Raw genomic sequence first — 26782 nt, 5'->3', positions numbered from 1 at the left:
TAATAAAAGTTTACAGATTGGATATATATTTTGAAAGAAGAATTAATAGAATTTGTTGGTGGAGTAGCTATAAGCAACGAGGGAAGATCACTCATCATCGAGGATGATTCTCAGGTTTTTGGCTTAAGATACTGAGAGCTGATGATGCCACTTACCTTTTTTTCTTTTCTAATAGGCTTTGTTTTAGGGCAGTTTTAGGTTTGCAGCAAAATCGAGCAGAAGGATTTTCATGTTCCTCATGGCTCTACACATTTCTTTACCTACTTTTGCCTTTTATGGGTGTTTTATATAAACACAATATACAATATGTGGTATTGCATCTAACTTCCTTTATTTTTCATAATGTTTTTGAGATTCTTCCACGTGACAGCATATATCGGTGTTTCATTTCTTTTTATTATTGAATGGATAACTACATTCTGTTAATTTATTAACCTCTTGATAAACATTTGGATTACGTCCAGTTTTTGGCATCTATGAATAATGCTACTATAAATATTTGCATGCAAGTCTTTGTGTGGACATATATTTTCATATCCCTTGTGTGGATTCCCAGGAATGGGATTGTTGTATTATATGTGAAGCATGTATTCAACTTTTTAAAAATAGGCTTTTTTTTTTTTAAAGCAATGTTAGGTTCATAGCAAATTTGAGCCAGAAGTTGCCTTATAAAATCAGTCCTCCATATCCTCAGATTCTGCATCTGTAGATTCAACCAACCATGGATTCAAGTACTAAAAATTCCTGAAAGTTCATAAAAGGCAAAACTTGAATTTTGTACACGGGCAACTGTTTACATAGCATTTACATTGTGTTAGGCATTGTAAGTACTGTAGAGATGATTTGACATATGAGTGTGTATGTGTGCAGCTTATATGCAAATACTCCACCATTTTATATAACGGATCAGAGCATTCTTGCACTTTGATATCTGCAGGATTGGGGAGGCAGATCTTGGAACCAATCCTCTAAGGACACCAAGGGATGACTGTACTCTCTACCCCCTCCCACATCAGTTCAGTTCAATCTCAGTCCTGTCCGACTCTTTGCGACCCCATGGACTGCAGCACTCCAGGCCTCCCTGACCATCACCAATCCCTGGAGCCTACTCAGGCTCATGTCCATTGAGTCTGTGATGCCTTCCAACCATCTCATCCTCTGTCATCCCCTTCTCCTCCTGCCCTCAATCTTTCCCAGCATCAGGGTCTTTTCCAGTGAGTCAATTCTTCACATCAGGTGGCCAAAGTATTGGAGTTTCAGCTTTAGCATCGTTTCTTCCAATGCATATTCAGGATTGATTTCCTTTAGGATGGACTGGTTGGATATCCTTGCAGTCTAAGGGACTCTCAAGAGTCTTCTCCAACAACACACTTGAAAAGCATCAATTCTTCAGCACTCAGCTTTCTTTATAGTCCAACTCTCACATCCATACATGACTACTGGAAAAACCGTAGCTTTGACTAGATGGACCTTTGTTGATAAAGTAATGTCTCTGCTTTTTAATATGCTGTCTAGGTTGATCATAGCTTTTCTTCCAAGGAGCAAGCATCTTTTAATATCATGGCTGCAGTCACCACCTGCAGTGATTTTGGAGCCCAAGAAAATAAAGTCTCTCACTGCTTCGTTTCCCCATCTATTTGCCATGAAGTTATGGGACCGGATCTTAGTTTTTTGAATGTTGAGCTTTAAGCCAACTTTTTCACTCTCCTCTTTCACTTTCATCAAGAGGCTCTTTCGTTCTTCTTCACTTTCTGCCATACGGGTGGTGTCACATCATTATCACCCAGACTCCATAATGAGGGTTCACTCTGTGTTGCATATTCTACTCCACTCTCATCTTGCTAGTGTGGTTTCTGAGGAAAAATTGGATGTAATTCTTATCTTTGCTCCTCTGTTAAGTGAGATGTTTATCTGCTCTGCCTTATATAAGGTTTTTTATCTTTGATTTTATTGAAATGTGAATATGATGCACCCACCTAGGTGTAGGGTTTTGAGGGATGTTTGCTTGCTTTGTTTGGCATTTATCCTGCTTGGTGTTCTCTGAGCTTCTTGGATATGTGATTTGGTGTCTGACATTAATATGGGGGAAATCCTCAGCCCTTGTTTCTTCAAATAATTCTTCTGTTCCTTTCTTTCCTTCCTTTATTCTTCTTTTGCTTTTTGGAAGTTTGCTTTTTGAAATATGCTCCAGGTCAGAAATCTTTCCTCAGCCTTGCCTGGTCTACAAATAAATCCATCAAGGCCTTCTTCAACTCTGTTACAATGTTTTTGATCACTGGCATTTCTTTTTGATTCCTACTTAGAATTTCCCTGTCTCTGCCAGCATCGCCCATCTGTTCCTGCATGCTGCCTACTTTGTGTGTTCAGTGCCTTCCCTTATTAATCACAATTGTTTGAAATTCCGGGTCTGACAATTCCAGTATCCTTGCCGTGTTAGAGTCTGCTTTTGATGCTTGCTCTGTCTCTTTAAACTGTATTTTTGCTTCTGTTCCTGCTGGGTCTGTTTCTGTAGGCTTTGTGTGCCAGTAGGTCCTGCTTCATACTTCCCCCTGAGGTTGCTTTCTAAAGGAGATTGCAAAAATCAAGAGATTCCTATTCTATGTAGAATTAAGTGCATTCTTGCAGCCTTCTAGAATTTGGTCCTGATTTATCTTCACGGGCTCATTTCTGATTATGGCTTCATGCGGCCAAAGTAATGTTCATTGAACATGTGCCCGATGTTTTTTCCATATGTCTTTATTTTTACCATTCCTTCAGCCTGGACTACTTTTTTCCCTTTTATTATTGTGAAAATTCTACTCATCTTTAGAACAAATTCAGATCCTCTTTCCACAGGGTTTTCTAAAGGATACATACCTTTACCATAACCTTTGGTGTATGCTTCTTATACAGGTTACTAGAGGATACTTACCACAGGCTGGTTATGTTGTTATCAGTAACAAAATTGTTTTCCTAATCCCTCCCACCTCTTCCGCCCAAGAACAGCTTGACGGGAGTGATCACTTTTTATTCATCTCTGTACCCACCTGAGATCCAGCAAAGTGTTTCTAAAGTTAGTAGACGCTCAATATTTATTGAACTGAATTAATATATAGAGAATGTTTTCTTATTAAAATTTCTTCATTTAAATCAACATTTCAAGAGAATGTTTTAACATATGATAATAATGACTAGGATATCCTAATGATTCATAAAAACCATTTGTTAACTAATAAAGCCAGCTATACCTGGGATTTGCATTTAACATGGCATGACCCCTCTTTCTTTTGACCGAAGACATTTAAACATTTTATGTCTTCATAGAGTGAAAGACGAGAAAAAGCATTTGTAGTCAGTAGAAGTTTTTTTAAAAAATATTGCCTTGGATAGGTAAGAACTATTCCAAATATATTCTCTGTGAATCCCTGATGTCTCCATGAAATTGTTATTCCTTCTGCAGTGCTGTATTGAGGGTTAACATGACTATTGTCTGTATCTGAGAAATGACCATATTTCCTTTTCGTTCTCAGCAAGAGTAATTGAAAGTAGAATATCTTACTAAGTGTTGGCCCGTGACAGTGTTAACACTCTTGACTATCTCTTAATGGCAGAACGATTGTTTGCTGAGTGGGAGTTTTATAAATCCCCTGGCACTAGTATGTCCCGATAATTATGATGAAGTGCATTGGTCAGTGCTGATTCGGTGGTCCCCACCCTGGCAGATATTTCATTCACCGTTCCCTGGCCCACTTCCACTTGTCCAGTTATTAGAGACCTTTGCTACTCTTCTGTGCTTGCCTAGTGTTATTTTTTAAAATCACATTTTACAGAAACCTCGAACCCACACATATTTTAGACAGTCTTCCATTTAGAACAGTTCATCTCTCATGGTATTCACAGAATCTAACTAATGGGGCAAGAAAATACTCTTTTAAGATCTTTTTTAAATTGAAGTATAATAAAATTTATAATGTTTTGTTAGTATCAAGTGTACAGCAAAGTGATTCAGTTGTACATATATATATATATATACTCTTTTTCAGATACTTCTCCATTATAGGTTATTACAAGATATTGAGGAGAACTACATTCAGTATTTTACAATAACCAATAAGGGAAAAGAATCTGAAAAAGAATATACATATGTATGAATGTACATATGTATGTATAACTGAACCACTTTACTGTATATTTGAGACTAACACAGCATTGTATATCAACTATACTTCAATAAAAATTTTTTTAAAAAAGAAATTGAGTATACTGTGCTATAAGGTAGCTCCTTATTATTTGCCTATTTTATATATAGTATTGTATATATGAAAAAATACTTTTAAATTTTGTTTCTTTTTATGGCAATCAGTGGCTCCTGTTTGCTATGTAATTGTCGTTTGCAGAAGTAGAAGTTAAATACTCCCACCTACCCTGTAGAGTACTTCATTCCTGGAATAAGCAGTTACTTTGAAGGAAATGGCAACCCACTCCAGTATTCTTGCCTGGAAAATTCCATGGATGGAGGAGGCTGGCAGGCTATAGTTCATGGGGTTGCAAAGAGTCAGACACGACTGAGTGATTTCACTCACTTTTGAAATCATGAGAAATCACTGTTTCTCATCTGATAAAATCTGAAATTGAAGCACTAGTATCTGTCTATGGGAATTATACGTGTGTGTGGTCTGGTTTAAAATTCTTTTTATTTTTCAGAAACTTGTTTTACAAGTAAACCTCAATAACAAGGAGAAGAGAAAAAAATTAGACTATGGCTTCCTCCAGGCAATTACAAAATAAAGGTCAGCGTATGAGTGGAAAATGACCATAAAAACATTTTTCACGAAATACAGCCGTAGATGTGCCAAATATAACAACTATATCCATTTGCTTTCAAATCAATTGCATTTTTAAAGTACTTTCTCTTAGAATACTTTGGTATAAGGATAGAAACAGAGGAGAGCCAACTGATAGATTGTTAAAAATATGGAATGGTTCAAAATATTAATGTAATTCTAAGGGTGACTGGGTAACAAATGGTACATTTGCTCGTTGTTCAACCTGACATAATTAATATTCCAGGTCACGCTTAAGTTCCCATGATGGAGGGTCTGAAAGGGGAAATTCAAGAAAAAAATATATCTATTATATAACTCATTGCCTTTTTTTCCTTTCCTTTTGACGAGTCAGAATCATAGCCTTAAAAAAAAAAAAATCAGTGCTTTCACACCTCATTTGCCGTATTCACCACTGGGCCACCAGTCAGCAGCCAGGCCTGATCCAGGGAGGTCAGTAAGAAGCTATTAGCAGCGTCCTCTCCTGAGATTTCTTGGGTCTTATTGAGTTGAATGTTAGCATGACAGTACTGCAAATAACTCAGTTGTAGGCTTCTTTTTTTTTTTAAACAGTTAGCACAGATTTCCCCATAGTGTTGGTCACTCTAGAAAATTATTGCTGAAAATGAAGTCCCCAAAGCAAGCTTGGCAGTAGCCCTTCTAAGTTGTGAAAAATGTGAAAACGGAAAAATATGTCATAGTCCCTGAGGATTAACTTTTTACTTATTACTGTGACTCATAGTAATATTTTTTTAAAAAATCCACAACAAACCCTTAGTCACAAAGTGGCTTGCAAATTAATGAAATATAGCCATGGAGACAGTAGTTGAGGCTGTTTTATTTACTTAAAGAAAATAATAATTAAATGAATACTGTATTAATATAAATAGGATATCTGCTTGCTATAGGGATTGCGGGGGTTGGACCATTTTCATTGACAAAAGTTAGGCAAATGTATTAAATTAATTTCTAAAATACTGACACCTTGAAGATTTTAAATGATACATTTTCCATTCAATTAAAATATATTTTTCATCTATATATGATTGAAATTGCAAAGAGAATACACATGAGGAGGTCTCCATATAGGTTGCAAAATATAATTTAAGAAAGCTATCATGTCTACTGATCTATTTGCATTTCCCATCTAGCCTATGTATACATGTGCATGCAAATGTGAAGGAGATCAAAGATTTCTAATGGGGTAAAGCTAACAGTGGGTTGCTGTTATTCAGGTAGATAGATATTTTTAAATGATAAATTATAATCTAGTTACATTGTATCTATTTTGCCATGTTAATCTGTAAGATTATGGAAATGATAAACTAATGGACTTCAGTTAACTAGATCATCACAAAACAGAATTCTATTCTCTTGTATGTCTTTCATAAACTATGAAGATTTAATTCTGCTTTATGTCAGACTAGTCTTTTTAGTCTATTTAGTCTTTTTATACTATTATATCAAATATAATAGTATAATATTTATTGTTATTTCTCATTACAATTGATTTATAGTCTCATCTTAGAAAATCACCCAAAAAAATCATATGAAAATTACCATCCACTTAAAAGTTACTATCCACTGAAAGCTACTTTGAATGTGTGTATAGATTTTCTTACATTAGCATCATTAAAAATACCTGCTTATGTGTCCACCTTGTTCTGTATTTAGTATTATAGTAAGAATATGTTAACATGACATTAAAAATGGCTTATACAATGCCTATAATGTTTTCAATACTTTCTTTCTTGTATGAATTATATAGGGAAAAATTCTCAAAGAAGAGTCAATTCAAAACATTTTTAAAATAGGTAAATATACTTACATTAACTTTTTCCTTAGCATAGGAAAAATTGAGTTGGAGGTGACTCAATAGGTCCAGAATAATTTGGTTCTAGATCACAATGTATTCAAAAGGAAAGTGAAAAGGATATAATCTAAAACTTTAAAAGAAGTCAGTAAGATTTAGAAATAAAGTCAAATTTTACTAAGGTATTTATGTGGCTTGGGAAAGTAAAAGTAAAATAGACTTCATGGGCCTTTCTGAACAGTGCATTGTTTTTCTCTATAAGCATTTAGCATTCATTTTTTGAGTGTCAAGCACTTTGGTAGGCCCTCAGTTCAGTTCAGTTCAGTTCAGTCGTTCAGTCGTGTCCAACTCTGCGACCCTATGAATCACAGCATGCCAGGCCTCCCTGTCCATCACCAACTCCTGGAATTCACCCAAACTCATGTGCATCGAGTTGGTGATGCCATCCAGCCATCTCATCCTCTGTCGTCCCCTTCTCCTCCTGCCCCCAATCCCTCCCAGCATCTGGAGATGCAGAAATACCTAAAACAGAGTCCCTGTTCTCCAGCTGCTTGCTTAGGGAAGACCGACACACACAAAGATAATTATGAAACAATGTGATAGGCACTATGATAGACTTATCCCCAAGCAATTAAGGAAGCACTGGGGATGGGACTTGAAATCTCGTCTGAGTTGATACTCTTGTTGTTGTTTGTCACCAAGTCATGTCCAGCTCTTTGCAACCCAATGGACTGCAGCATGCCAGGCTTCCCTGTCCTTCACCATCTCCCAGAGTTTGCCCAAGTTCATGTACCACTCCTTGGCTCTCTCTCTGTCCTTTTCTGAATACACTGGCTGATACCTTGACAAATCAATCTGTGGGAAATTATCATGGCTTGATAATTCCCTTCCTGTGGTATTAGTTAGTCAGCTCAGTCATATCTGACTCTTTGTGACCCCATGGACTGCAACACGCCAGGCTTTTCTGTCCATCACCAACTCCCGGAGCTTGCTCAAACTCATGTCCATCAAGTCAGTGATGCCATATAACCATCTCATCCTCTATTGTCCCCTTCTCCTCCTGCCTTCAATCTTTCCCAGCATCAGAGTCTTTTCCAATTAGTCAGTTCTTTGTATCAGGTGGCCAAAGTACTGGAGCTTCAGCTTCAGCATCAGTCCTTCCAGTGAATATTCCGGACTGAATTCCTTTAGGATGGACTGGTTGGATCTCCTTGCAGTCCAAGGGACTCTCAAGAGTCTTCTCCAACACCACAGTTCAAAATTAGATAGAGGTTAATATGGGCTTCAGACTTTATTTTGGGGGGCTCCAAAATCACTGCAGATGGTGATTGCAGCCATGAAATTAAAAGATGCTTACTCCTTGGAAGGAAAGTTATGACCAACCTAGATAGCATATTCAAAAGCAGAGACATTACTTTGCCAACAAAAGTCCGTCTAGTCAAGGCTATGGTTTTTCCAGTAGTCATGTGTGGATGTGAGAGTTGGACTGTGAAGAAGCTGAGCACCAAAGAATTGATGCTTTTGAACTGTGGTGTTGGAGAAGACTCTTGAGAGTCCCTTGGACTGCAAGGAGATCCAACCAGTCCATTCTAAAGGAGATCAGTCCTCGGTGTTCTTTGGAAGGAATGATGCTAAAGCTGAAACTCCAATACTTTGGCCACCTCATGCGAAGAGTTGACTCATTGGAAAAGACTCTGATGCTGTGAGGGATTGGGGGCAAGAGGAGAAGGGGACGACAGAGGATGAGATGGCTGAATTGCATCACCAACTCGATGGACGTGAGTTTGAGTGAACTCCAGGAGTTGGTGATGGACAGGGAGGCCTGTGATTCATGGGGTCGCACAGGGTCGGACACTACTGAACGACTGAACTTGAACTTGAACTTGAACTTGAATATGGGCTTTCCAGGTGTCACTAGTGGTAAAGCATCCTGTTTATTCAGGAGATTCAGGTTTGATCCCTGAATCAGGAAGATCCCCTGGAGTAGAAAATGGCAACCCGTTCCAGTATTCTTGCCTGGAAAACTCCATGGACAGAGGAACCTGGTGGGCTATAGTCCATGCGTTCTCCTGGAATGGCTATAGTCCATGTGGACACAACTGAACACACACACGGAGAGGTTAATACTTACTGAGGAGTTTGCCTGGAAATATAAAGTATAAAATAAAATATATTTTATCTTATGAAATAGGTCTTCCCTGATAGCTCAGTTGGTAAAGAATCCGCCTGGAATGCAGGAGACCCCAGTTCACTTCCTGGGTTGGGAAGATCCCCTGGAAAAGGGATAGGCTACCCACTCCAGTATTCTTAGGCTTCCCTTGTGCCTCAGCTGGTAAAGAATCCGGCTGCAATGTGGGAGACTTGGGTTCGATCCCTGGGTTGGGAAGATCCCCTGGAGAAGGGAAAGGCTACTCACTCCATAGTCCGTGGGTTTGCCTGGCATGGCTTTAGTCCATGTGGACACAACTGAACACACACACACACACACACACACAGGTTAATACTTACTGAGGAGTTAGACTGGAAATATAAAATAAAATATAATTTATCTTATGAAATATAAAAATATTCTATTCCCCAGGATAGCTCTTCAAAGGCAATACTGTAGTTCATCCTAATACTTTAGACTTGCTTATTCTGAAGAGGTAAATATAACAACTAGAAATATTTATGAATCTGATAGTGGCATAAGAGAAAAGCACATTTTTAGGAAAAACAGGCTAAATGGATACATTCTTTGCATTGAATGTCTACAGAACAACCAAACAAGTCATTCTGTCCTTTAAAATATAGGTTTTCTTCATGAATATGCATTTGCATGTATGAAAGGAGTAAAAACTGTAGTTCTATATGGTTTGTGTATTCAAACATCATTGAATTTTCAGAAAATGGAATATAAACTTGAATTTAACCTTTATTCCATGTACATGTATGGAACCACTATTGCATAACAGGAACTGTATTAAATAAGTCTTGACTATTTTGATGCAGAGTGTGACAAGGCCAGTCATAAAACAACAAGGGTAATGTTACATTATAGAACCATGTGGATACAACTCATTAAATAAAGGATGTATACATATAGCTGATCCACTTTGTTGTACAGCAAAAACTAACACAATATTGTAAAGCAATTATATTCCAATAATGAAAAAATATAGGATGTTATTTTGAATGATTATATAAACACACACACACACATATATATATATACACACATATGTACATACACATGTATTTTTATATATATACCATTTAGATTATTATTTTAAGGAACTTAAAATGACTAGCATTAGTTAGGTTGTATAATGAATGCTGCAGCTGCTGCTAAGTTGCGTCAGTCGTGTCCAACTCTGTGCGACCCCAGAGACGGCAGCCCACCAGGCTCCCCCGTCCCTGGGATTCTCCAGGCAAGAACACTGGAGTGGGTTGCCATTTCCTTCTCCAATGCATGAAAGTGAAAAGTGAAAGTGAAAAGTGAAAGTGAAGCTGCTCAGTCGTGTCCAACTCTTCGCGACCCCATGGACTGCAGCCTACCAGGCTCCTCTGTCCATGGGATTTGCCAGGCAAGAGTACTGGAGTGAGGTGCCATCGCCTTCTCCAGTGTAATGAATAATCATTCAAATAATCAAATATTTATTAAGTTCATACTTTGTACCTGAAACTGGTTCAAACATTATATATTTGAGTTTGTGTGTGAATGTATGACTTCTAGAGATGGTTAAATATACATATACATAGCTAATGGTTAAAAAACAACATGAATGCCTTAAGGTCCTTCTGTTATTTTTTTCTCAGGTACAATTATCTCAAATATGTCACGTGTGGCAGAAACTATAGCTCAGTTGTTCTTAGTGTATTTAGTTTTCAACCATGAATGGTTCCAAAACTGTTGGCCTGGAGACAAAGGGTCTTTTGTAATCTCAGACAAATTGGACTTCCCTGTGGTTCAGAGGGTAAAGAATCTGCCTGCAACGCAAGAGACCTGGGTTTGATCCCTAGGTCAGGAAGATCCCCTGGAAATGGACTGGCAATCCACTCTAGTATTCTTGCCTGGAGAATCAATCCCATGGACAGAGAAGCGTGGTGGGGGTCGCAACGAGTCCCACACTGAGCAACTGAGCTACTGAGCGACTAACACTTCTTTCTTTCACTTATATGAATCTGAAGTCCACCTCTTATATAGTTTAAAATAGTCAAATTTGTCTGGGACAACTTTATCTTCCCTTTATTTTATGTGAAAATGAAAGATAAAACCAAAATGATGTGGTTCTGCTTTAGATTCCAGGAATATATAATTCACCGTTCAGAAAAGATCCTGACCCATGGGAGCTGAGGCTGCAGAAGGCTAAGCCTTTAACACACCGACGCCCGGAAGTGAAGCGGAAGCGCTCCATCTGCCTTAGCGACTGGCTCGCTTGCACCAGCGCCCGGTCCTTTCCTCGGTCCGGAATTCTGCCCCCTATTGACAGGAAACGCTGTCAGGTACGCATTAATCTTACATCAGAATTGTCCCAGTGATCGTATTCTTTCTGGTTTTTTTTTTTTTTTTTTTAGTTACTGTGTTTTGTTTTGTCTTTGTGAATAGAAAGAAAAATTACTTTTTACTGAATCTAATTTTTTTTTGGCTATGACGTGCAGCTTGTGGGATCTTATTCCCTGATCAGGGATTGAACCTGGGCCCTCGGCAGTGATAGCACTGAGTCCTAGCCACCGGACTGCCAGATAATTCCCCCAAATCTAATTTTCAATAATAAAAATGAAGTGCATTTTAAATATATACCAAAGAAATATTCAAATGTTTCCTTGGTACTGAATTTTATTGTTCTGACTATGAAAATAACACAGAATTTGGGGCTAGTATGTATCTTTTTTATGTAACAATATTGTGGTAATGGCATTTGTTATAACCTGTTGTTGCTAGAAAAATCCTATATATTATCAGCCTCTCATCTGGTGGGTCTTGTACAAGTGTGCATACCAAGTTGCTTCAGTCGTGGCCGGCTCTATGCAACCCTATGGACTGGAACCTGCCAAACTCCTCTGTCCATGGGTTTCTTCAGGCAAGAACACTGGACTGGGTTGCCATACCCTCCTCCAGGGGATGTTCCTGACCCAGGAATCGAATCCATGTCTCCTGCCTCTTCTGCATTCCAGGTGGATTCTTTACTGCTGAGCCACTGGGGAAGCCTGATGGTTTGTGTAATCATATACAATTATCAACCTAATTTGGATGGGAGTCACTGAAAAAGTATAACTTGGAGAATTAGGAGGGGGGACCAAAAATGCAAAATTCAAGTAAAGACAAAAAAAAAAATCTTCACTATGGATTAAGATATAGCAGGATCAATCCATGACTTTCTAGGGCTAAAGGGTGGAGTGGGGGGAGTTTTGATGATTGTCACTGTCCTGAAAATCCCAAAGAACAGCACTTCTGTTGCTGTTCCCCGCCCCCACCCCTATTTAAACTGGACTAGACAAACTGCCTCCAGGAAGCATCCACCCGGAAATGGACTGACTTTGGTTCATGCAGCCAGGCTTCCAGAACTGCTACGGACTAGCTTCACATACAGATTTGCCCCTGTGTATCTGTTGCTGTATAACAAGTTACTCCAAAGTCTGATGGCATCAACCAACACACATTTCTTTGCTCAGTGTCTGTGGGTCAGCGTTGCAGGTCCAGCTTAGGTGAGTGCCTCTGACTGAGGAAGACCTCTCATGAAGTTGCAGTCAAAGTGTCAGCGGGGGTATAATTTTGTATCAAAGCTCGGCAGTGGGTGGAAGGAGAGGAGGGTGGGGAGATCCTCTACCAAGGTCACTCACATGGTTGTTGTTTTCCTGTCTCTGTCTCTCCTCATTCAGTCTCTATAGTGCTCCCTTCCCTGGAGATCACAGGTGGGGCTGGAAGTGCCAGTCTTCTGATCACTTGGTCTTTCTGGTGACCGATCTCATCCGGAGGCTGAGAGACTTAGGGGCTGTAGCCTAAGTCATCTTATTAGCATAAACTTGGGTGTAATCTTGCCACGAGCAACAAAAGATACTCCTGTCATTGGGAAATTGCAAAGATTCTAGGAGCTCTATGCCAGGAGCCAGGGACAAAGACCAAATATTTCTTACTGTACCACAGTGGTATATATATGAAGATATATATGTATACATTTACATAAAGATATACAGTCATATATATATGGAATACACATCTGTATGGAAGATTTTATTATATATATGTGTATGTACATACACATATACATATATAGGTGTGCACATAATCATATGTGCACATAATCACACATGTGCACATAATCATAGAATACATTTATCTAACATACAACAAAATAATTACCCCTGCTAGTAATTTCCTTTCCCTTTCCTTCTTTCTCCATCTCCTTCCTTCTTATCCCTGATTCTCCGCCCCACCCCATCATGCATTCTTTTCCTTCTTTCTCTTATTTTCCTTTCACTTTCTCTCTTCACTCATCTTCTCTTCTCACCTTCTCTCTTATCATCTTTGACTTCTTCTTACTCCCTTCCTTTCTTGCTTTCCCCCCACCCTTCTTTCCTGTCCTGTTTTCACAGGATGGGAAACCAATTTCCTGTCAGTCAGTTCAGTTCAGTTGCTCAGTCGTGTCCGACTCTTTGCGACCCCATGAATCGCAGCACACCAGGCCTCCCTGTCCATCACCAACTCCTGGAGTTCACTCAGACTCACGTCCATCGAGTCAGTGATGCCATCCAGCCACCTCATCCTCTGTCGTCCCCTTCTCCTCCTGCCTTCAATCTTTCCCAGCATCAGAGTCTTTTCCAATGAGTCAACTCTTCGCATGAGGTGGCCAAAGTACTGGAGTTTCAGCTTCAGCATCATTCCTTCCAAGGAAATCCCAGGGCTGATCTCCTTCAGAATGGACTGGTTGGATCTCCTTGCAGTCCAAGGGACTCTCAAGAGTCTTCTCCAACACCACAGTTCAAAAGCATCAATTCTTCGGCGCTCAGCCTTCTTCACAGTCCAAGTCTCACATCCATACATGACCCCAGGAAAAACCATGGCCTTGACTAGACGAACCTTTGTTGGCAAAGTAATGTCTCTGCTTTTGAATATGCTATCTAGGTTGGTCATAACTTTCCTTCCAAGGAGTAAGCGTCTTTTAATTTCATGGCTGCAGTCACCATCTGCAGTGATTTTGGAGCCCAGAAAAATAAAGTCTGACACTGTTTCCACTGTTTCCCCATCTATTTCCCATGAAATGATGGGACTGGATGCCATGATCTTCGTTTTCTGAATGTTGAGCTTTAAGCCAACAATTTCCTGTACTTACCTATAATAAAAATGTACATGCGTGACTAGGGACACGTGAGATGATATATGCTACAGTCCAAATAATAATATTTACACTCTGACAGTCTGTCTGTACTTATGAGGTGGTGTGTGAGACAATAATAAGTTAATTTTTTTCCAATATTATTTAAGCTTTGAGAAAAATTTATAAATATAAGATGACTATAAAGTAATGTGGGTTATTAAAAAATATAGAAGACTTTATTGACTTATAATTGGACTCACATTCTCAAATATTGGAAAGTTAGAGCTAAGAGTCCAAGAAGACTTGCAGGTTCAGGTTGAATCCTGAATGGTCTACACATTCTAGGAATGAGTATTTGAAAATGTTTTTGAGTATTTGAAAATGAGTACAATGAGAGGAGCTGACGTTTGAAGTTTTGTCTGAAATTTGGGGTGCCATCTCACTCCAGGTATGATTCGTACAAGTGATCCCTTGAGGTCTAAAAGAGCCTGTCAACAAAAACACAGGTCAGTAGAAGCCTTGGCACAAGAGAACCTTGACAGCAGCTGTCAAGTTTGCTAACCAGGAATGTATTCTATTCAGCTCAAAGGCAAGGTATTCATTGTCTAAGATATAAATGTATGGACCAGGCACCGAAACACATAGAAAGATGGACATTATCAAGGATTGTGGTCCTGAAGATTCTAGTGAATGAGAAAAGAAGAGTGGGTCTATTTTTATTCTAAATTTTGCTGCTTAAGTAAAATTTCTCCTCTTTCATTTCCTAATCTTGTTGGCAAGAGCAAGTTCCAGAACAAGTAGTGGAGTAGGCCTAAAAATGGGTATGTATTGTATGGATACATCAACAAAGGTCAGAAGGCAGGATTTGACCACTAAGAAGACTTTGCCGCTTGTGAACACCAGTTCCTTCAAAGTCATAGCCTTGGCTTTTTGCTTATGTATTAGATGCTACCATTGTTCAAAATCTTTTCAAGCTTCTCTCAAAACTAGGAGTAGTAAAATAATAATAATTAAGCTAGGATTACAATTTTAGTGTATTTATTATTAATATGTTCTAAGTACAATGCTGAGTGTTACTTATATTGTCTTGCATTATCTCAAGAGCAATTTTGTGAGATAGTTATTATTCCATCTCAACATTTGAAGAGTAAGGGTCTAGAGAAGTAATTTGCCCCTGAGAGCACAACCAAATATTGTTCAAATCACAACCAAATATTGTTCAAATCACAGCACAACCAAATATTGTTCAAATCACACATTTGTCAAGTGGAGGATTAAAAATCTAAACAATACCCTATTTGAGTTCTTAATTGTGAACTTGTCATCATGTTACTGTATCTTTAAAAACTAAAGTTCCAATAAAAATCCATTAACTACTTTCAAATATAGCAATCCTCCTGTCCAGCTGTGAAAAGTACTAGATGATACTTATTTGCCATTTGTGTTATTTACGGTCCATGACTTTTATGGTAACTGGTTCCTATTATTGGTTTCTATTAATGTAAAACATAAGTGAACATAAATGAGGCGTGAATCATTTCTTTTTATTAGCCCCACAGTCTTCCCTCAGTGCTTGCAGTAACTCCAGCTGTGTCTTGTTAGTGATAACCTATTTAAAGAAGAGATCTTTAAGGATAAGGGATATGATTAGAAATCTTTGTCCATTTTATATCACTTCTGCACAACAATCATAGCAAAAACAAAATGTAATTGATTGCACAGCACAATCTTGAGCTGCTTCTGTTTTGTAGTGTGTTTCATATGATACTAACTAGACAACCAGTAGCTTGTAGTAACTACTGTAAGTAACTGCTAATTTAAAGATGCAATATGCTATAAACCACTTCGTACCATTGCAGCTTAAGGACTTTGCTATATATTTGTCCCATTAAATGAGAAATCACAAATATTTTATTTGTGACTAAATAAAATTATTTAAGGTTATTTTAAGGGGGTAAATGACCACTTTCCATGCATCTGTGAAGATAATTTCCTTCATTATCCAGTGAAATTATTCATATTTCTGATGCTTCTAAAATTGGATGCAACAGAACAATTATTAAGCAATAGAATTTAGAATTTTATATAAAAACACTTAAAATGCTTTAAAATATGGCTCTTCCTTATCTGGAGGGAGGCCACCAAATGTAAGATTTGGCATTCACCTAAAAACTTTATTTTAATTAAAAAAAAAAAAACTTGCCATCCTATTTCTATCTGTTTGAAAGCTGTGCCCAAGAATCTTTCCTAGTATTTTTGCTTACTCAAAAAGGGAGCGAATTCTTTTTAAATTATAAGAAATGTGCTTTTTAAAATTAGAAAACAAAGCAACTTTTATAACTGCAAGTTAACTGATTCTTGTATGAAAACTTGTAAGTAGGGGAAATTCTGCCTAATTTCAAACATTTTTAGTATAATCACTTGAACTTGTCTGAACGTTTCTTAAGGATGTGATGCTCTTACCTTGTGCGTTTTCTAATTCAGATAAGAATAAGTTCTCGTTTAAAAATAATTTAGTAAATGCTACTTGCTTTTCTTTGTAGATATTCAGTAGGCTTGATCATAAATCATAAAATATTTACGTCCTCCTGTCTTGTCAGGGACCATTCCGCGACATTTCGGAAGTTTTGGAACAGCGCTACAAGCCTCTGGAACCGACACTGCGGGTGGCGGAACCCATCGATGGGCTGACCGAGGCCAGAGCACAGCTCCAGAAGCAGGAATGGGCGCGAAATGTGAATGACAGTATGTAAGTTCTTAGCTTAAAAGAAGTAGCTGTACCATATTTGGTCCCCTAAGTTTTTAAAAATATTTTCTATTTGCTAACATTTTATTTGTGTTAAAAGGTAAACCACCTCTGACCTATTCAGAGACATCCATTTTTCGATATGCAAGTGTTTTAGATAAGGTTGGTGTTGATGATGATGTTAATTTTATACACATACATATTACGCAAATACGTATATATTACTCAGAGGAAAAAAGAAAAGATTGAATGGCATTTTAAGGGGATAAGTGATCATTTTCCATATATCTGTGAAGATAATTTCCTTCATTATCCAGTGAAAATATCCATATTTCTCATGCTTTTAAAATTTGATCCAACAGAACAAAAACATTTCTCTTAAAGTGAACTAAATTTTATTTTGATACATTGATATGAAACTATCATTTTAATAAGTCAGGTGCATTGTAAGTGTTTCAGTTCAGTTCAGTCACTCAGTCATGTCCGACTTTTTGCGACCCCATGAATCACAGCACGCCAGGCCTCCCTGTCCATCACCAACTCTGGAGTTCACCCAAACTCATGTCCATCGAGTTGGTGATGCCATCCAGCCATCTCATCCTCTGTCGTCCCCTTCTCCTCCTTCCCCCCAATCCCTCCCAGCATCAGAGTCTTTTCCAATGAGTCAACTCTTCGCATGAGGTGGCCAAAGCATTGGAGTTTCAGCTTTAACATCAGTCCTTCCAAAGAACATACAGGACTGATCTCCTTTAGAATGGACTGGATGGATCTCCTTGCAGTCCAAGGGACTCTCAAGAGTCTTCTCCAACACCACAGTTCAAAAGCATCAATTCTTCGGCATTCAGCTTTCTTCAAAGTCCAACTTTCACATCTCTACATGACCACTGGAAAAACCATAGCCTTGACTAGACAGACTTTTGTTGGCAAAGCAATGTCTCTGCTTTTGAATATGCTATCTAGGTTGGTCATAACTTTCCTTCCAAGGAGTAAGCGTCTTTTAATTTCATGGCTGCAGTCACCATCTGCAGTGATTTTGGAGCCCAGAAAAATAAAGTCTGACACTGTTTCTTCCACTGTTTCTCCATCTGTTTGCCATGAAGTGATGGGACCAGATGCCATGATCTTAGTTTTCTGAATGTTGAGCTTTAAAAGTCAACTTTTTCACTCTCCTCTTTCACTTTCATCAAGAGGCTTTTTAGTTCCTCTTCACTTTCTGCCATAAGGGTGGTGTCATCTGCATATCTGAGGTTATTGATATTTCTCCCGGCAATCTTAATTCCAGCTTGTGCTTCTTCCAGCCCAGCGTTTCTCATGATGTACTCTGCATATAAGTTAAATAAGCAGGGTGACAATATACAGCCTTGACGTACTCCTTTTCCTATTTGGAACTAGTCTGTTCTTCCATGTCCAGTTCTAACTGTTGCTTCCTGATCTGCATACAGGTTTCTCAAGAGGCAGATCAGGTGGTCTGGTATTCCCATCTCTTTCAGAATTTTCCACAGTTTATTGTGATCCACACAGTCAAAGGCTTTGGCATAGTCAATAAAGCAGAAATAGATGTTTTTCTGGAACTCTCTTGCTTTTTCGATGATCCAGCAGATGTTGGCGATTTGATCTCTGGTTCCTCTGCCTTTTCTAAAACCAGCTTGAACATCTGGAAGTTCACGGTTCATGTATTGCTGAAGCCTGGCTTGAAGAATTTTGAGCATTACTTTACTAGCATGTGCAATGAGTGCAATTGTGTGGTAGTTTGAGCATTCTTTGGCATTGCCTTTCTTTGGGATTGGAATGAAAACTGACCTTTTCCAGTCCCTGTGGTCACTGCTGAGTTTTCCAAATTTGCTGGCATATTGAGTGCAACACTTTCACAGCATCATCTTCCAGGATTTGAAATAGCTCAACTGGAATCCATCACCTCCACTAGCTTTGTTCCTAGTGATGCTTTCTAAGGCCCACTTGACTTCACATTCCAGGATGTCTGGCTCTAGGTGAGTGATAACACCATTGTGATTATCTGAGTCGTGAAGATCCTTTTTGTACAGTTCTTCTTTGTATTTTTGCCACCTCTTCTTAATATCTTCTGCTTCTGTTAGGTCCATACCATTTCTGTCCTTTATTGACCCCATCTTTGCATGAAATGTTCCCTTGGTATCTCTAATTTTCTTGAAGAGATCTCTAGTCTTTCCCATTCTGTCGTTTTCCTCCATTTCTTTGCATTGATGGCTGAGGAAGGCTTTCTTATCTCTCCTTGCTATTCTTTGGAACTCTGCATTCAGATGCTTATATGTTTCCTTTTCTCCTTTGCTTTTCACTTCTCTTCTTTTCACAGCTATTTGTAAGGCCTCCTCAGACAGCCACTTTGCTTTTTTGCATTTCTTTTCCATGCGGATGGTCTTGATCCCCATCTCCTGTACAATGTCATGAACCTCTGTCCATAGTTCATCAGGCACTCTATCTATCAGATCTAGGCCCTTAAATCTATTTCTCACTTCCAGTGTATAATCATAAGGGATTTGATTTAGGTCATACCTGAATGGTCTAGTGGTTTTCCCTACTTTCTTCAATTTCAGTCTGAATTTGGCAGTAAGGAGTTCATTATCTGAGCCACAGTCAGCTGCCAGTATTGTTTTTGCTGACTGTATAGAGCTTCTCCATCTTTGGCTGCAAAGAATACAATCAATCTGATTTCGGTGCTGACCATCTGGTGATGTCCATGTATAGAGTCTTCTCTTGTGTTGTTGGAAGAGGGTGTTTGTTATGACCAGTGCATTTTCTTGGCAAAACTCTATTAGCCTTTGCCCTGCTTCATTCCATATTCCAAGGCCAAATTTACCAGTTACTCCAGGTGTTTCTTGACTTCCTACTTTTGCACTCCAGTCCCCTATAATGAAAAGGACATATTTTTTGGGTGTTAGTTCTAAAAGATCTTGTGGGTCTTCATAGAACCATTCAAGTTCAGCTTCTTCAGCATTATTGGTTGGGGCATAGACTTGGATTACTGTGATATTGAATGGTTTGCCTTGGAAACGAGCAGAGATCATTCTATTGCTTTTGAGATTGCATCCAAGTACTGCATTTCGGACCCTTTTGTTGACTATGATGGCTACTCCATTTCTCCTAAGGGATTTCTGCCCGCAGTAGTAGATATAATGGTCATCTGAGTTAAATTCACCCATTCCAGTCCATTTTAGTTCGCTGATTCCTAGAATGTCGACATTCACTCTTGCCATCTCTTGTTTGACTACTTCCAATTTGCCTTGATTCATGGACCTGACATTCCAGGTTCCTATGCAATATTGCTCTTTACAGCATCGGACCTTGCTTCTATCACCAGTCACATCCACAGCTGGGTATTCTTTTTGCTTTGGCTCCATCCCTTCATTCTTTCTGGAGTTATTTCTCCACTGATCTCCAGTGGCATATTGGGCACCTACCGACCTGGGGAGTTCTTCTTTCAGTATCCTATCATTTTGCCTGTTCATACTGTTCATGGGTTTTCAAGGCAAGAATACTGAAGTGGTTTGCCATTCCCTTCTCCAGTGGACCACATTCTGTAAGTGTTTAGTTTCCTTATATCGAGGAAGATGATTGAGAAAGATAAAGGACGATCTAAGAGCACATGCAATTTTAGATTATTATATTAGCATCATTGATTTGTGTCTAAATTCACACCTCTTTCTCCAAAGTACTTCTTCTCACTTCAGGCATTTGTCATCAGTAGTTATATGGAATTTATAAAAAGACAATTTAAAATCTAGAAAAGCTTTTTAAAATTATTATTATTGTATAAAGTATCTTGAAATTATCTTTGTAATGTCTTATAATAATAATTTACAATATATAATAAATAAATAATAGGCAATTATTATATTATTGTAATTGAAATTATTTTAATTATTATAACTTAATATGTGTGATAAATAATTACATAAGTTAACTACATAATACATACTGCAATTACTTATTTATATAATATGTACTAATCATATTACATGTTATATAATAATAATTCTAAAATATATTACTAAGTACGCTTTGGTTTATAAAGAAACTAGAATTGCCTCTTATCTAGCACAGTGGATTTTGGATAGTTTTATCAGTCAGAAAAGAATATATAATGTGCTTTATTTTAATCATGCATTTCTGAAGAGACTCTTGAAAACTAAATAGTTTTGAATAAACTCATATGAAAGATAAAATTGGCAAGCATCTCAAGTAATTTTCATAAAGTTTTTCATTTTATAGTGATTACTTGAAGTGAGATTTTAGCTGTAGAGCATTCAGCAGATTCTTTCAATAATTAATTATTACCCAACATATAATGAATAAAAAAATAATAAACACTTTTCCCCCAATTATTTTGGGGTGGTAAATTTCTTTTAGTAAAGAGATTATAGAAGATTAATGCTGCTCAGACTCAGCCAAGCAAAATATGCAGTTTAGTGATGAATATCTAGAGTTATATTATTCAGAATTATTTTCTATTTTCAGTGATGCCAAGGTTTATGAAATAACATTAACTTCTCAAACAAATAACTGACCACATATATTGTTGTTTTAGTTGCTAAGGCATGTCTGGCTCTGTGTGACCCCATAAACCATAGCCTGCCAGGCTCCTCTGTCCATGGGATTTCCCAGGCAAGAATACTGGCTGCTGCTGCTAAGTCACTTCAGTCATGTCCGACTCTGTATGACCCCAGAGATGGCAGCCCACCAGGCTCCCCCGTCCCTGGGATTCTCCAGGCAAGAACACTGGAGTAGGTTGCCATTTCCTTCTCCAATGCATGAAAGTGAAAATTGAAAGTGAAGTCGCTCAGTTGTGTCCGACCCTCAGCAATCCCATGGACTGCAGCCTTCCAGGCTCCTCCGTCCATGGGATTTTCCAGGCAAGAGTACTGGAGTGGGGTGCCATTGCCTTCTCCAGGGGATCTTCTAAACCTAGAGATCAGACCAATGTCTCCTGCGTCTCCTGCATTGGCAGGCAGATTCTTTACCACTGAGCCACCTGGGAAACCCAACCATACTGATATTTCTACAGAAATCATTGCATATCAAACATATTGCAGTGTCCTTTCTTAGTATTTTCCTTGATAAACCTGGAAAGAGCAGGTATCAATGCCATCCCCAAAGAAAGGTGCTCAGCTTGTACTTTCTGTGTAATACTTGTAAACATTTTCAACCTCTGTAGTGTTGGTAACGACCATTTACTCTGAAACTTCCAGATTTAAAGTGCTTTTAGGATAACCAACCAATCAGGGACAAACTAAGTTGGGAATATTAAAGAAATTACTTATCGATTTGAAGCTATCATATTTTTAGCAAAAAGCTTTAGTAATGGGTTTTAACAACCAGCCTATGAATAATCCACTTTTTCAGAGAACTTCAGTATTCTTGCTTAGAAGGAACCTGGAGGGAGGAGCCTAGTGGGCTCCAGTACATGGGGTTGCAAAGAGTCAGACACAACTGAGCATGCAAACTTCAACTTCAGAGAACTGAAACTATTGTTTTGTAGCTTCTTTTGAAACTATTTTGGTTTCTACATTCTGCATAACTTAATTGTATCTTGTGAGGCAAAAGAAATGTTAGAAGTTTAGGTTTTATGTCTTTAAGATAATAATTCTGTGATAGAAATTAGGCCAAAAGTCTACTTTTATCACAGAGATACATAGTTTTTTGGTTTTTTTTAATGCAGAGAATCCTTCCTTGCCCCCTCCCCTCCGCCACATTAGCAATTTCATCTGTAAGAGTGATGCCTTTGTCATCCAAGAACCTTAACTGAGAACCCTCTATCCAAACTGGGAAAATGGAACTTTCCATTTCCAATCTTAGGGATTCAAAAAGTAGCATTATATCAGAGGACTTGATATATTTAACTGTTTCATTTTCATATCATTGTGAAAATTGTACTGTGGTGAAAGTAGAAAGATGGGCTTTGTGACTAGATCTGTATGAGCTCAAATCTCGACTCCATTACACAACAGCAGTATATAATCTTGGGTAAGTAACTTAGCCAGTCTGAGCCTCTATTTCCGTGTCTGTAAAATGGGGAGATAAATGTTATCTTAAACATTGTAATGAGGATTGAACGAGATAACAAGTATGCCAAGAACACGTGAGAGTCTTAATAGAAGATAATTATCATCATGTTTTGTGTCTACTCCAAGCCTAATAGTTCTGTGCCTAAGACATCACACTATATGGACAGGAAATCACAGATTGCGTCGACAGTCTGGATCTCATGTACTTGCCCTAAGAACCAGAAGTTAAGGAGGACCACAAGCAGAACTCTTCATCGGTCATGGAAGATTTCTCATTAAGCTTCTAGTTTTCTAGGGCTGCCGTCACAAACTACTATAAACTAGATGGTTTAAACAACAGAAATTTCCTATCACAGTTCGGGAGGCCAAAGTCCGGGATCCAGTTCTCAGCAGGGGTGATTTCTTCTGTCCCGGTCTCTCCCTTAGCTTTTGGTGATGGCTGGTAATCTTTGGTGGTCCTTGGCTTGTATCAGTAGAAACAGAACTCCAATCTCTCCCACCTTCTTCACGTATTCTTCCTATGTATGTGTCTGTCCATATTTCCCCTTTTTGTAAGGACACCAGTCATACTGAATTAAGGGCCCTCCCAACTCCAGTATGATCTCATCTTATAAAACCCACAAAGACTGTATTTTCAATTAAGGTCACAGTCTTTGATATATTCTTTAAAATAAACATAGAAAGTGGGACAATAATATTGTACATATAGAGTATGGAGGGGTTTTTTGTTTTTTTGGAAGTCATTTAAAAACTTTATTTGGAGGAGGAGCCAAGATGGCGGAGGAGTAGGACCGGGAGAACACTTTCTCCCCCACAAATTCATCAAAAGAGCATTTAAACGTCGAGTAAATTCCACAAAACAACTTCTGAATGCCGGCAGAGGACATCAGGCACCCAGAAAAGCAATCCAACTCTTCGAAAGGAGGTAGGAAAAAATATAAAAGACAAAAAAAGAGACAAAAGAGGGAGGGACGGAGCTCCGTCCCGGGAAGGGAGTCTTAAAAAGAGAGAAGTTTCCAAACACCAGGAAACCTTCTCACTGCCGAATCTGTGCCGAGCTTTGGAAGCACAGAGGGCAACATAACAGGAAGAAAAAATAAATAAACAATTAAAACTCGAAGATTGCGAGTCCTACGATAACTCCGCCAGCGGAGAAGCAGCGCAGACGCCTGCACGCGCCATTAACAAGCGGGGGCTGGGCAGGGAGGCGCAGCGCGGGCTGCATCGCTTAGAGTAAGAATCTGGCCTGAATACCCTGAGCACTATCTGAGCGAAATAATTTGGGCTAACAAACCAGACTGTGGGATATCTACCACGCGAAAAGCCAGCCCCAACATAAGACACCGCCAGGCCCGCGCACGGAACAAAGAATTGAACGGAGATAGCCGGCTGCAGACCTTCCCCCTCCGGTGACAGGCAGCCAGAACCGGAAGGGGGCAATCGCAGCCCCAGAGAGACATTATCTATAAAACTGTAAGCAGGCTTCTTTGCTAACTAAAACTTCTTGGGGGTCTGGACGGTTAACATCTGCCTAAGAAGGTGCGCTGGTTTTGTGCCCAGATAACCGAGTGGCGGGGAGGCGATAAGTCGCAGCATTGGCGCTCGCCAAACACCTCATCACTTGAGCTGCTCGGACCTGGGAAGAGCACAATACTCAGGCCCAACTGAGTCTGCGCCTCTGAGGACTACCCGAGTGCCTGAACCTGAGCGGCTTGGACCTGGGAGGTACATGCAACCCAGGGCCAGCCTCGGATTGTTCCCGCGGGAACAACCTAGAGCCCGAGCAGTGTGGGCAGGAGGCTACACGCGCAGTGAGCGGGGCAGACCCAGTGTGGCTGAGGCACTGCGAGCGACGCCAGTGTTATTTGCTTGCAGCATCCCTCCCTCCCTCCCCACAGCGACTGAACAAAGAGAAGAAATACAGTTCCACCCATCAGAACACTGACACAAGCTTCCCAACCAGGAAACCTTGACAAGCCACCTGTACAAACCCACACACAGCGAGGAATAGCCACAATAAAGAGAACTCCACAAACTGCCAGAATACAGAAAGGACACCCCAAACTCCATAATTTAAACAAGATGAAGAGACAGAGGAATAGCCAGCAGATAAAGGAACAGGATAAATGCCCACCAAACCAAACAAAAGAGGAAGAGATAGGGAATCTACCTGATAAAGAATTCGAATAATGATAGTGAAATTGATCCAAAATCTTGAAATTAAAATGGAATCACAGATAAATAGCTTGGAGACAAGGATTGAGAAGATGCAAGAAAGGTTTAACAAGGACCTAGAAGAAATAAAAAAGAGTCAATATACAATGAATAATGCAATAAATGAAATTAAAAACACTCTGGAGGCAACATATAGTAGAATAACAGAGGCAGAAGATAGGATTAGTGAATTAGAAGATAGAATGGTAGAAATAAATGAATCAGAGAGAATAAAAGAAAAACGAATTAAAAGAAATGAGGACAATCTCAGAGACTTCCAGGACAATATTAAACGCTACAACATTCAATCATAGGGGTTCCAGAAGAAGAAGACAAAAAGAAAGACCATGAGAAAATACTTGAGGAGATAATAGTTGAAAACTTCCCTAAACTGGGGAAGGAAATAATCACCCAAGTCCAAGAAACCCAGAGAATCCCAAACAGGATAAACCCAAGGCGAAACACCCCAAGACACATATTAATCAAATTAACAAAGATCAAACACAAAGAACAAATATTAAAAGCAGCAAGGGAAAAACAACAAATAACACACAAGGGAATTCCCATAAGGATAACAGCTGATCTTTCAATAGAAACTCTTCAAGCCAGGAGGGAATGGCAAGACATACTTAAAATGATGAAAGAAAATAACCTACAGCCCAGATTATTGTACCCAGCAAGGATTTCATTCAAGTATGAAGGAGAAATCAAAAGCTTCTCAGACAAGCAAAAGCTGAGAGAATTCTGCACCACCAAACCAGCTCTACAACAAATACTAAAGGATATTCTCTAGACAGGAAACACAAAAATGGTGTATAAATTCACCCCCAAACAATAAAGTAAATGGCAACGGGATCATACTTATCAGTAATTACCTTAAACGTAAATGGGTTGAATGCCCCAAACCAAAAGACAAAGACTGGCTGAATGGATACAAAAACAAGACCCTACATATGTTGTCTACAGGAGACCCACCTCAAAACAGGGGACACATACAGACTGAAAGTGAAGGGCTGGAAAAAGATTTTCCATGCAAATAGGGACCAAAAGAAAGCAGGAGTAGCAATACTCATATCAGATAAAATAGACTTTAAAACAAAGGCTGTGAAAAGAGACAAAGAAGGTCACTACATAATGATCAAAGGATCAATCCAAGAAGAAGATATAACAATTATAAATATATATGCACCCAACACGGAGCACACGCAGTATGTAAGACAAATGCTAACAAGTATGAAAGGAGAAATTAACAATAACACAATAATAGTGGGAGACTTTAATACCCCACTCACACCTATGGATAGATCAACTAAACAGAAAATTAACAAGGAAACACAAACCTTAAACGATACAATAGACCAGTTAGACCTAATTGATATCTATAGGACATTTCATCCCAAAACAATGAATTTCACCTTTTTCTCAAGCGCATGGGAACCTTCTCCAGGATAGATCACATCCTGGGCCATAAAGCTAGCCTTGGTAAATTCAAAAAATAGAAATCATTCCAAGCATCTTTTCTGACCACAATGCAGTAAGATTAGATCTCAATTACAGGAGAAAAACTATTAAAAATTTCAACATATGGAGGCTGAACAACACGCTGCTGAATAACCAACAAATCACAGAAGAAATCAAAAAGAAATCAAAATTTGCATAGAAACGAATGAAAATGAAAACACAACAACCCAAAACCTGTGGGACACAGTAAAAGCAGTCCTAAGGGGAAAGTTCATAGCAATACAGGCACACCTCAAGAAACAAGAAAAAGTCAAATAAATAACCTAACTCTACACCTAAAGCAACTAGAAAAGGAAGAAATGAAGAACCCCAGGGCTAGTAGAAGGAAAGAAATCTTAAAAATTAGAGCA

At 38.8% G+C, this 26782-nt stretch overlaps 1 protein-coding gene across 6 annotated transcripts in view; it reads left to right on the top strand.

Moving 5' to 3' along the window:
• SPATA17 (spermatogenesis associated 17) overlaps positions 1 to 26782 on the top strand; it is a 251553-nt gene that overhangs the window by 137133 nt on the left and 87638 nt on the right. For 3 of the 6 annotated variants that reach the window (XM_070384497.1, XM_070384499.1, XM_070384498.1), the window contains exons 7-8: positions 10897 to 11100; positions 16514 to 16658. In XM_070384497.1, the coding sequence (XP_070240598.1) occupies positions 10897 to 11100; positions 16514 to 16658 (349 nt within the window). Of the gene's footprint in view, positions 1 to 10896; positions 11101 to 16513; positions 16663 to 26782 lie in introns of all 6 variants that reach the window. The other 3 variants (XM_070384501.1, XM_070384502.1, XM_070384500.1) reach the window with 1 other exon arrangement.

The sequence above is a fragment of the Bos mutus genome, chromosome 16 (assembly GCF_027580195.1).
Source record: "Bos mutus isolate GX-2022 chromosome 16, NWIPB_WYAK_1.1, whole genome shotgun sequence".
Taxonomy (NCBI): domain Eukaryota; kingdom Metazoa; phylum Chordata; class Mammalia; order Artiodactyla; family Bovidae; genus Bos; species Bos mutus.
This window is presented reverse-complemented; position numbering and strand designations above follow the sequence as displayed.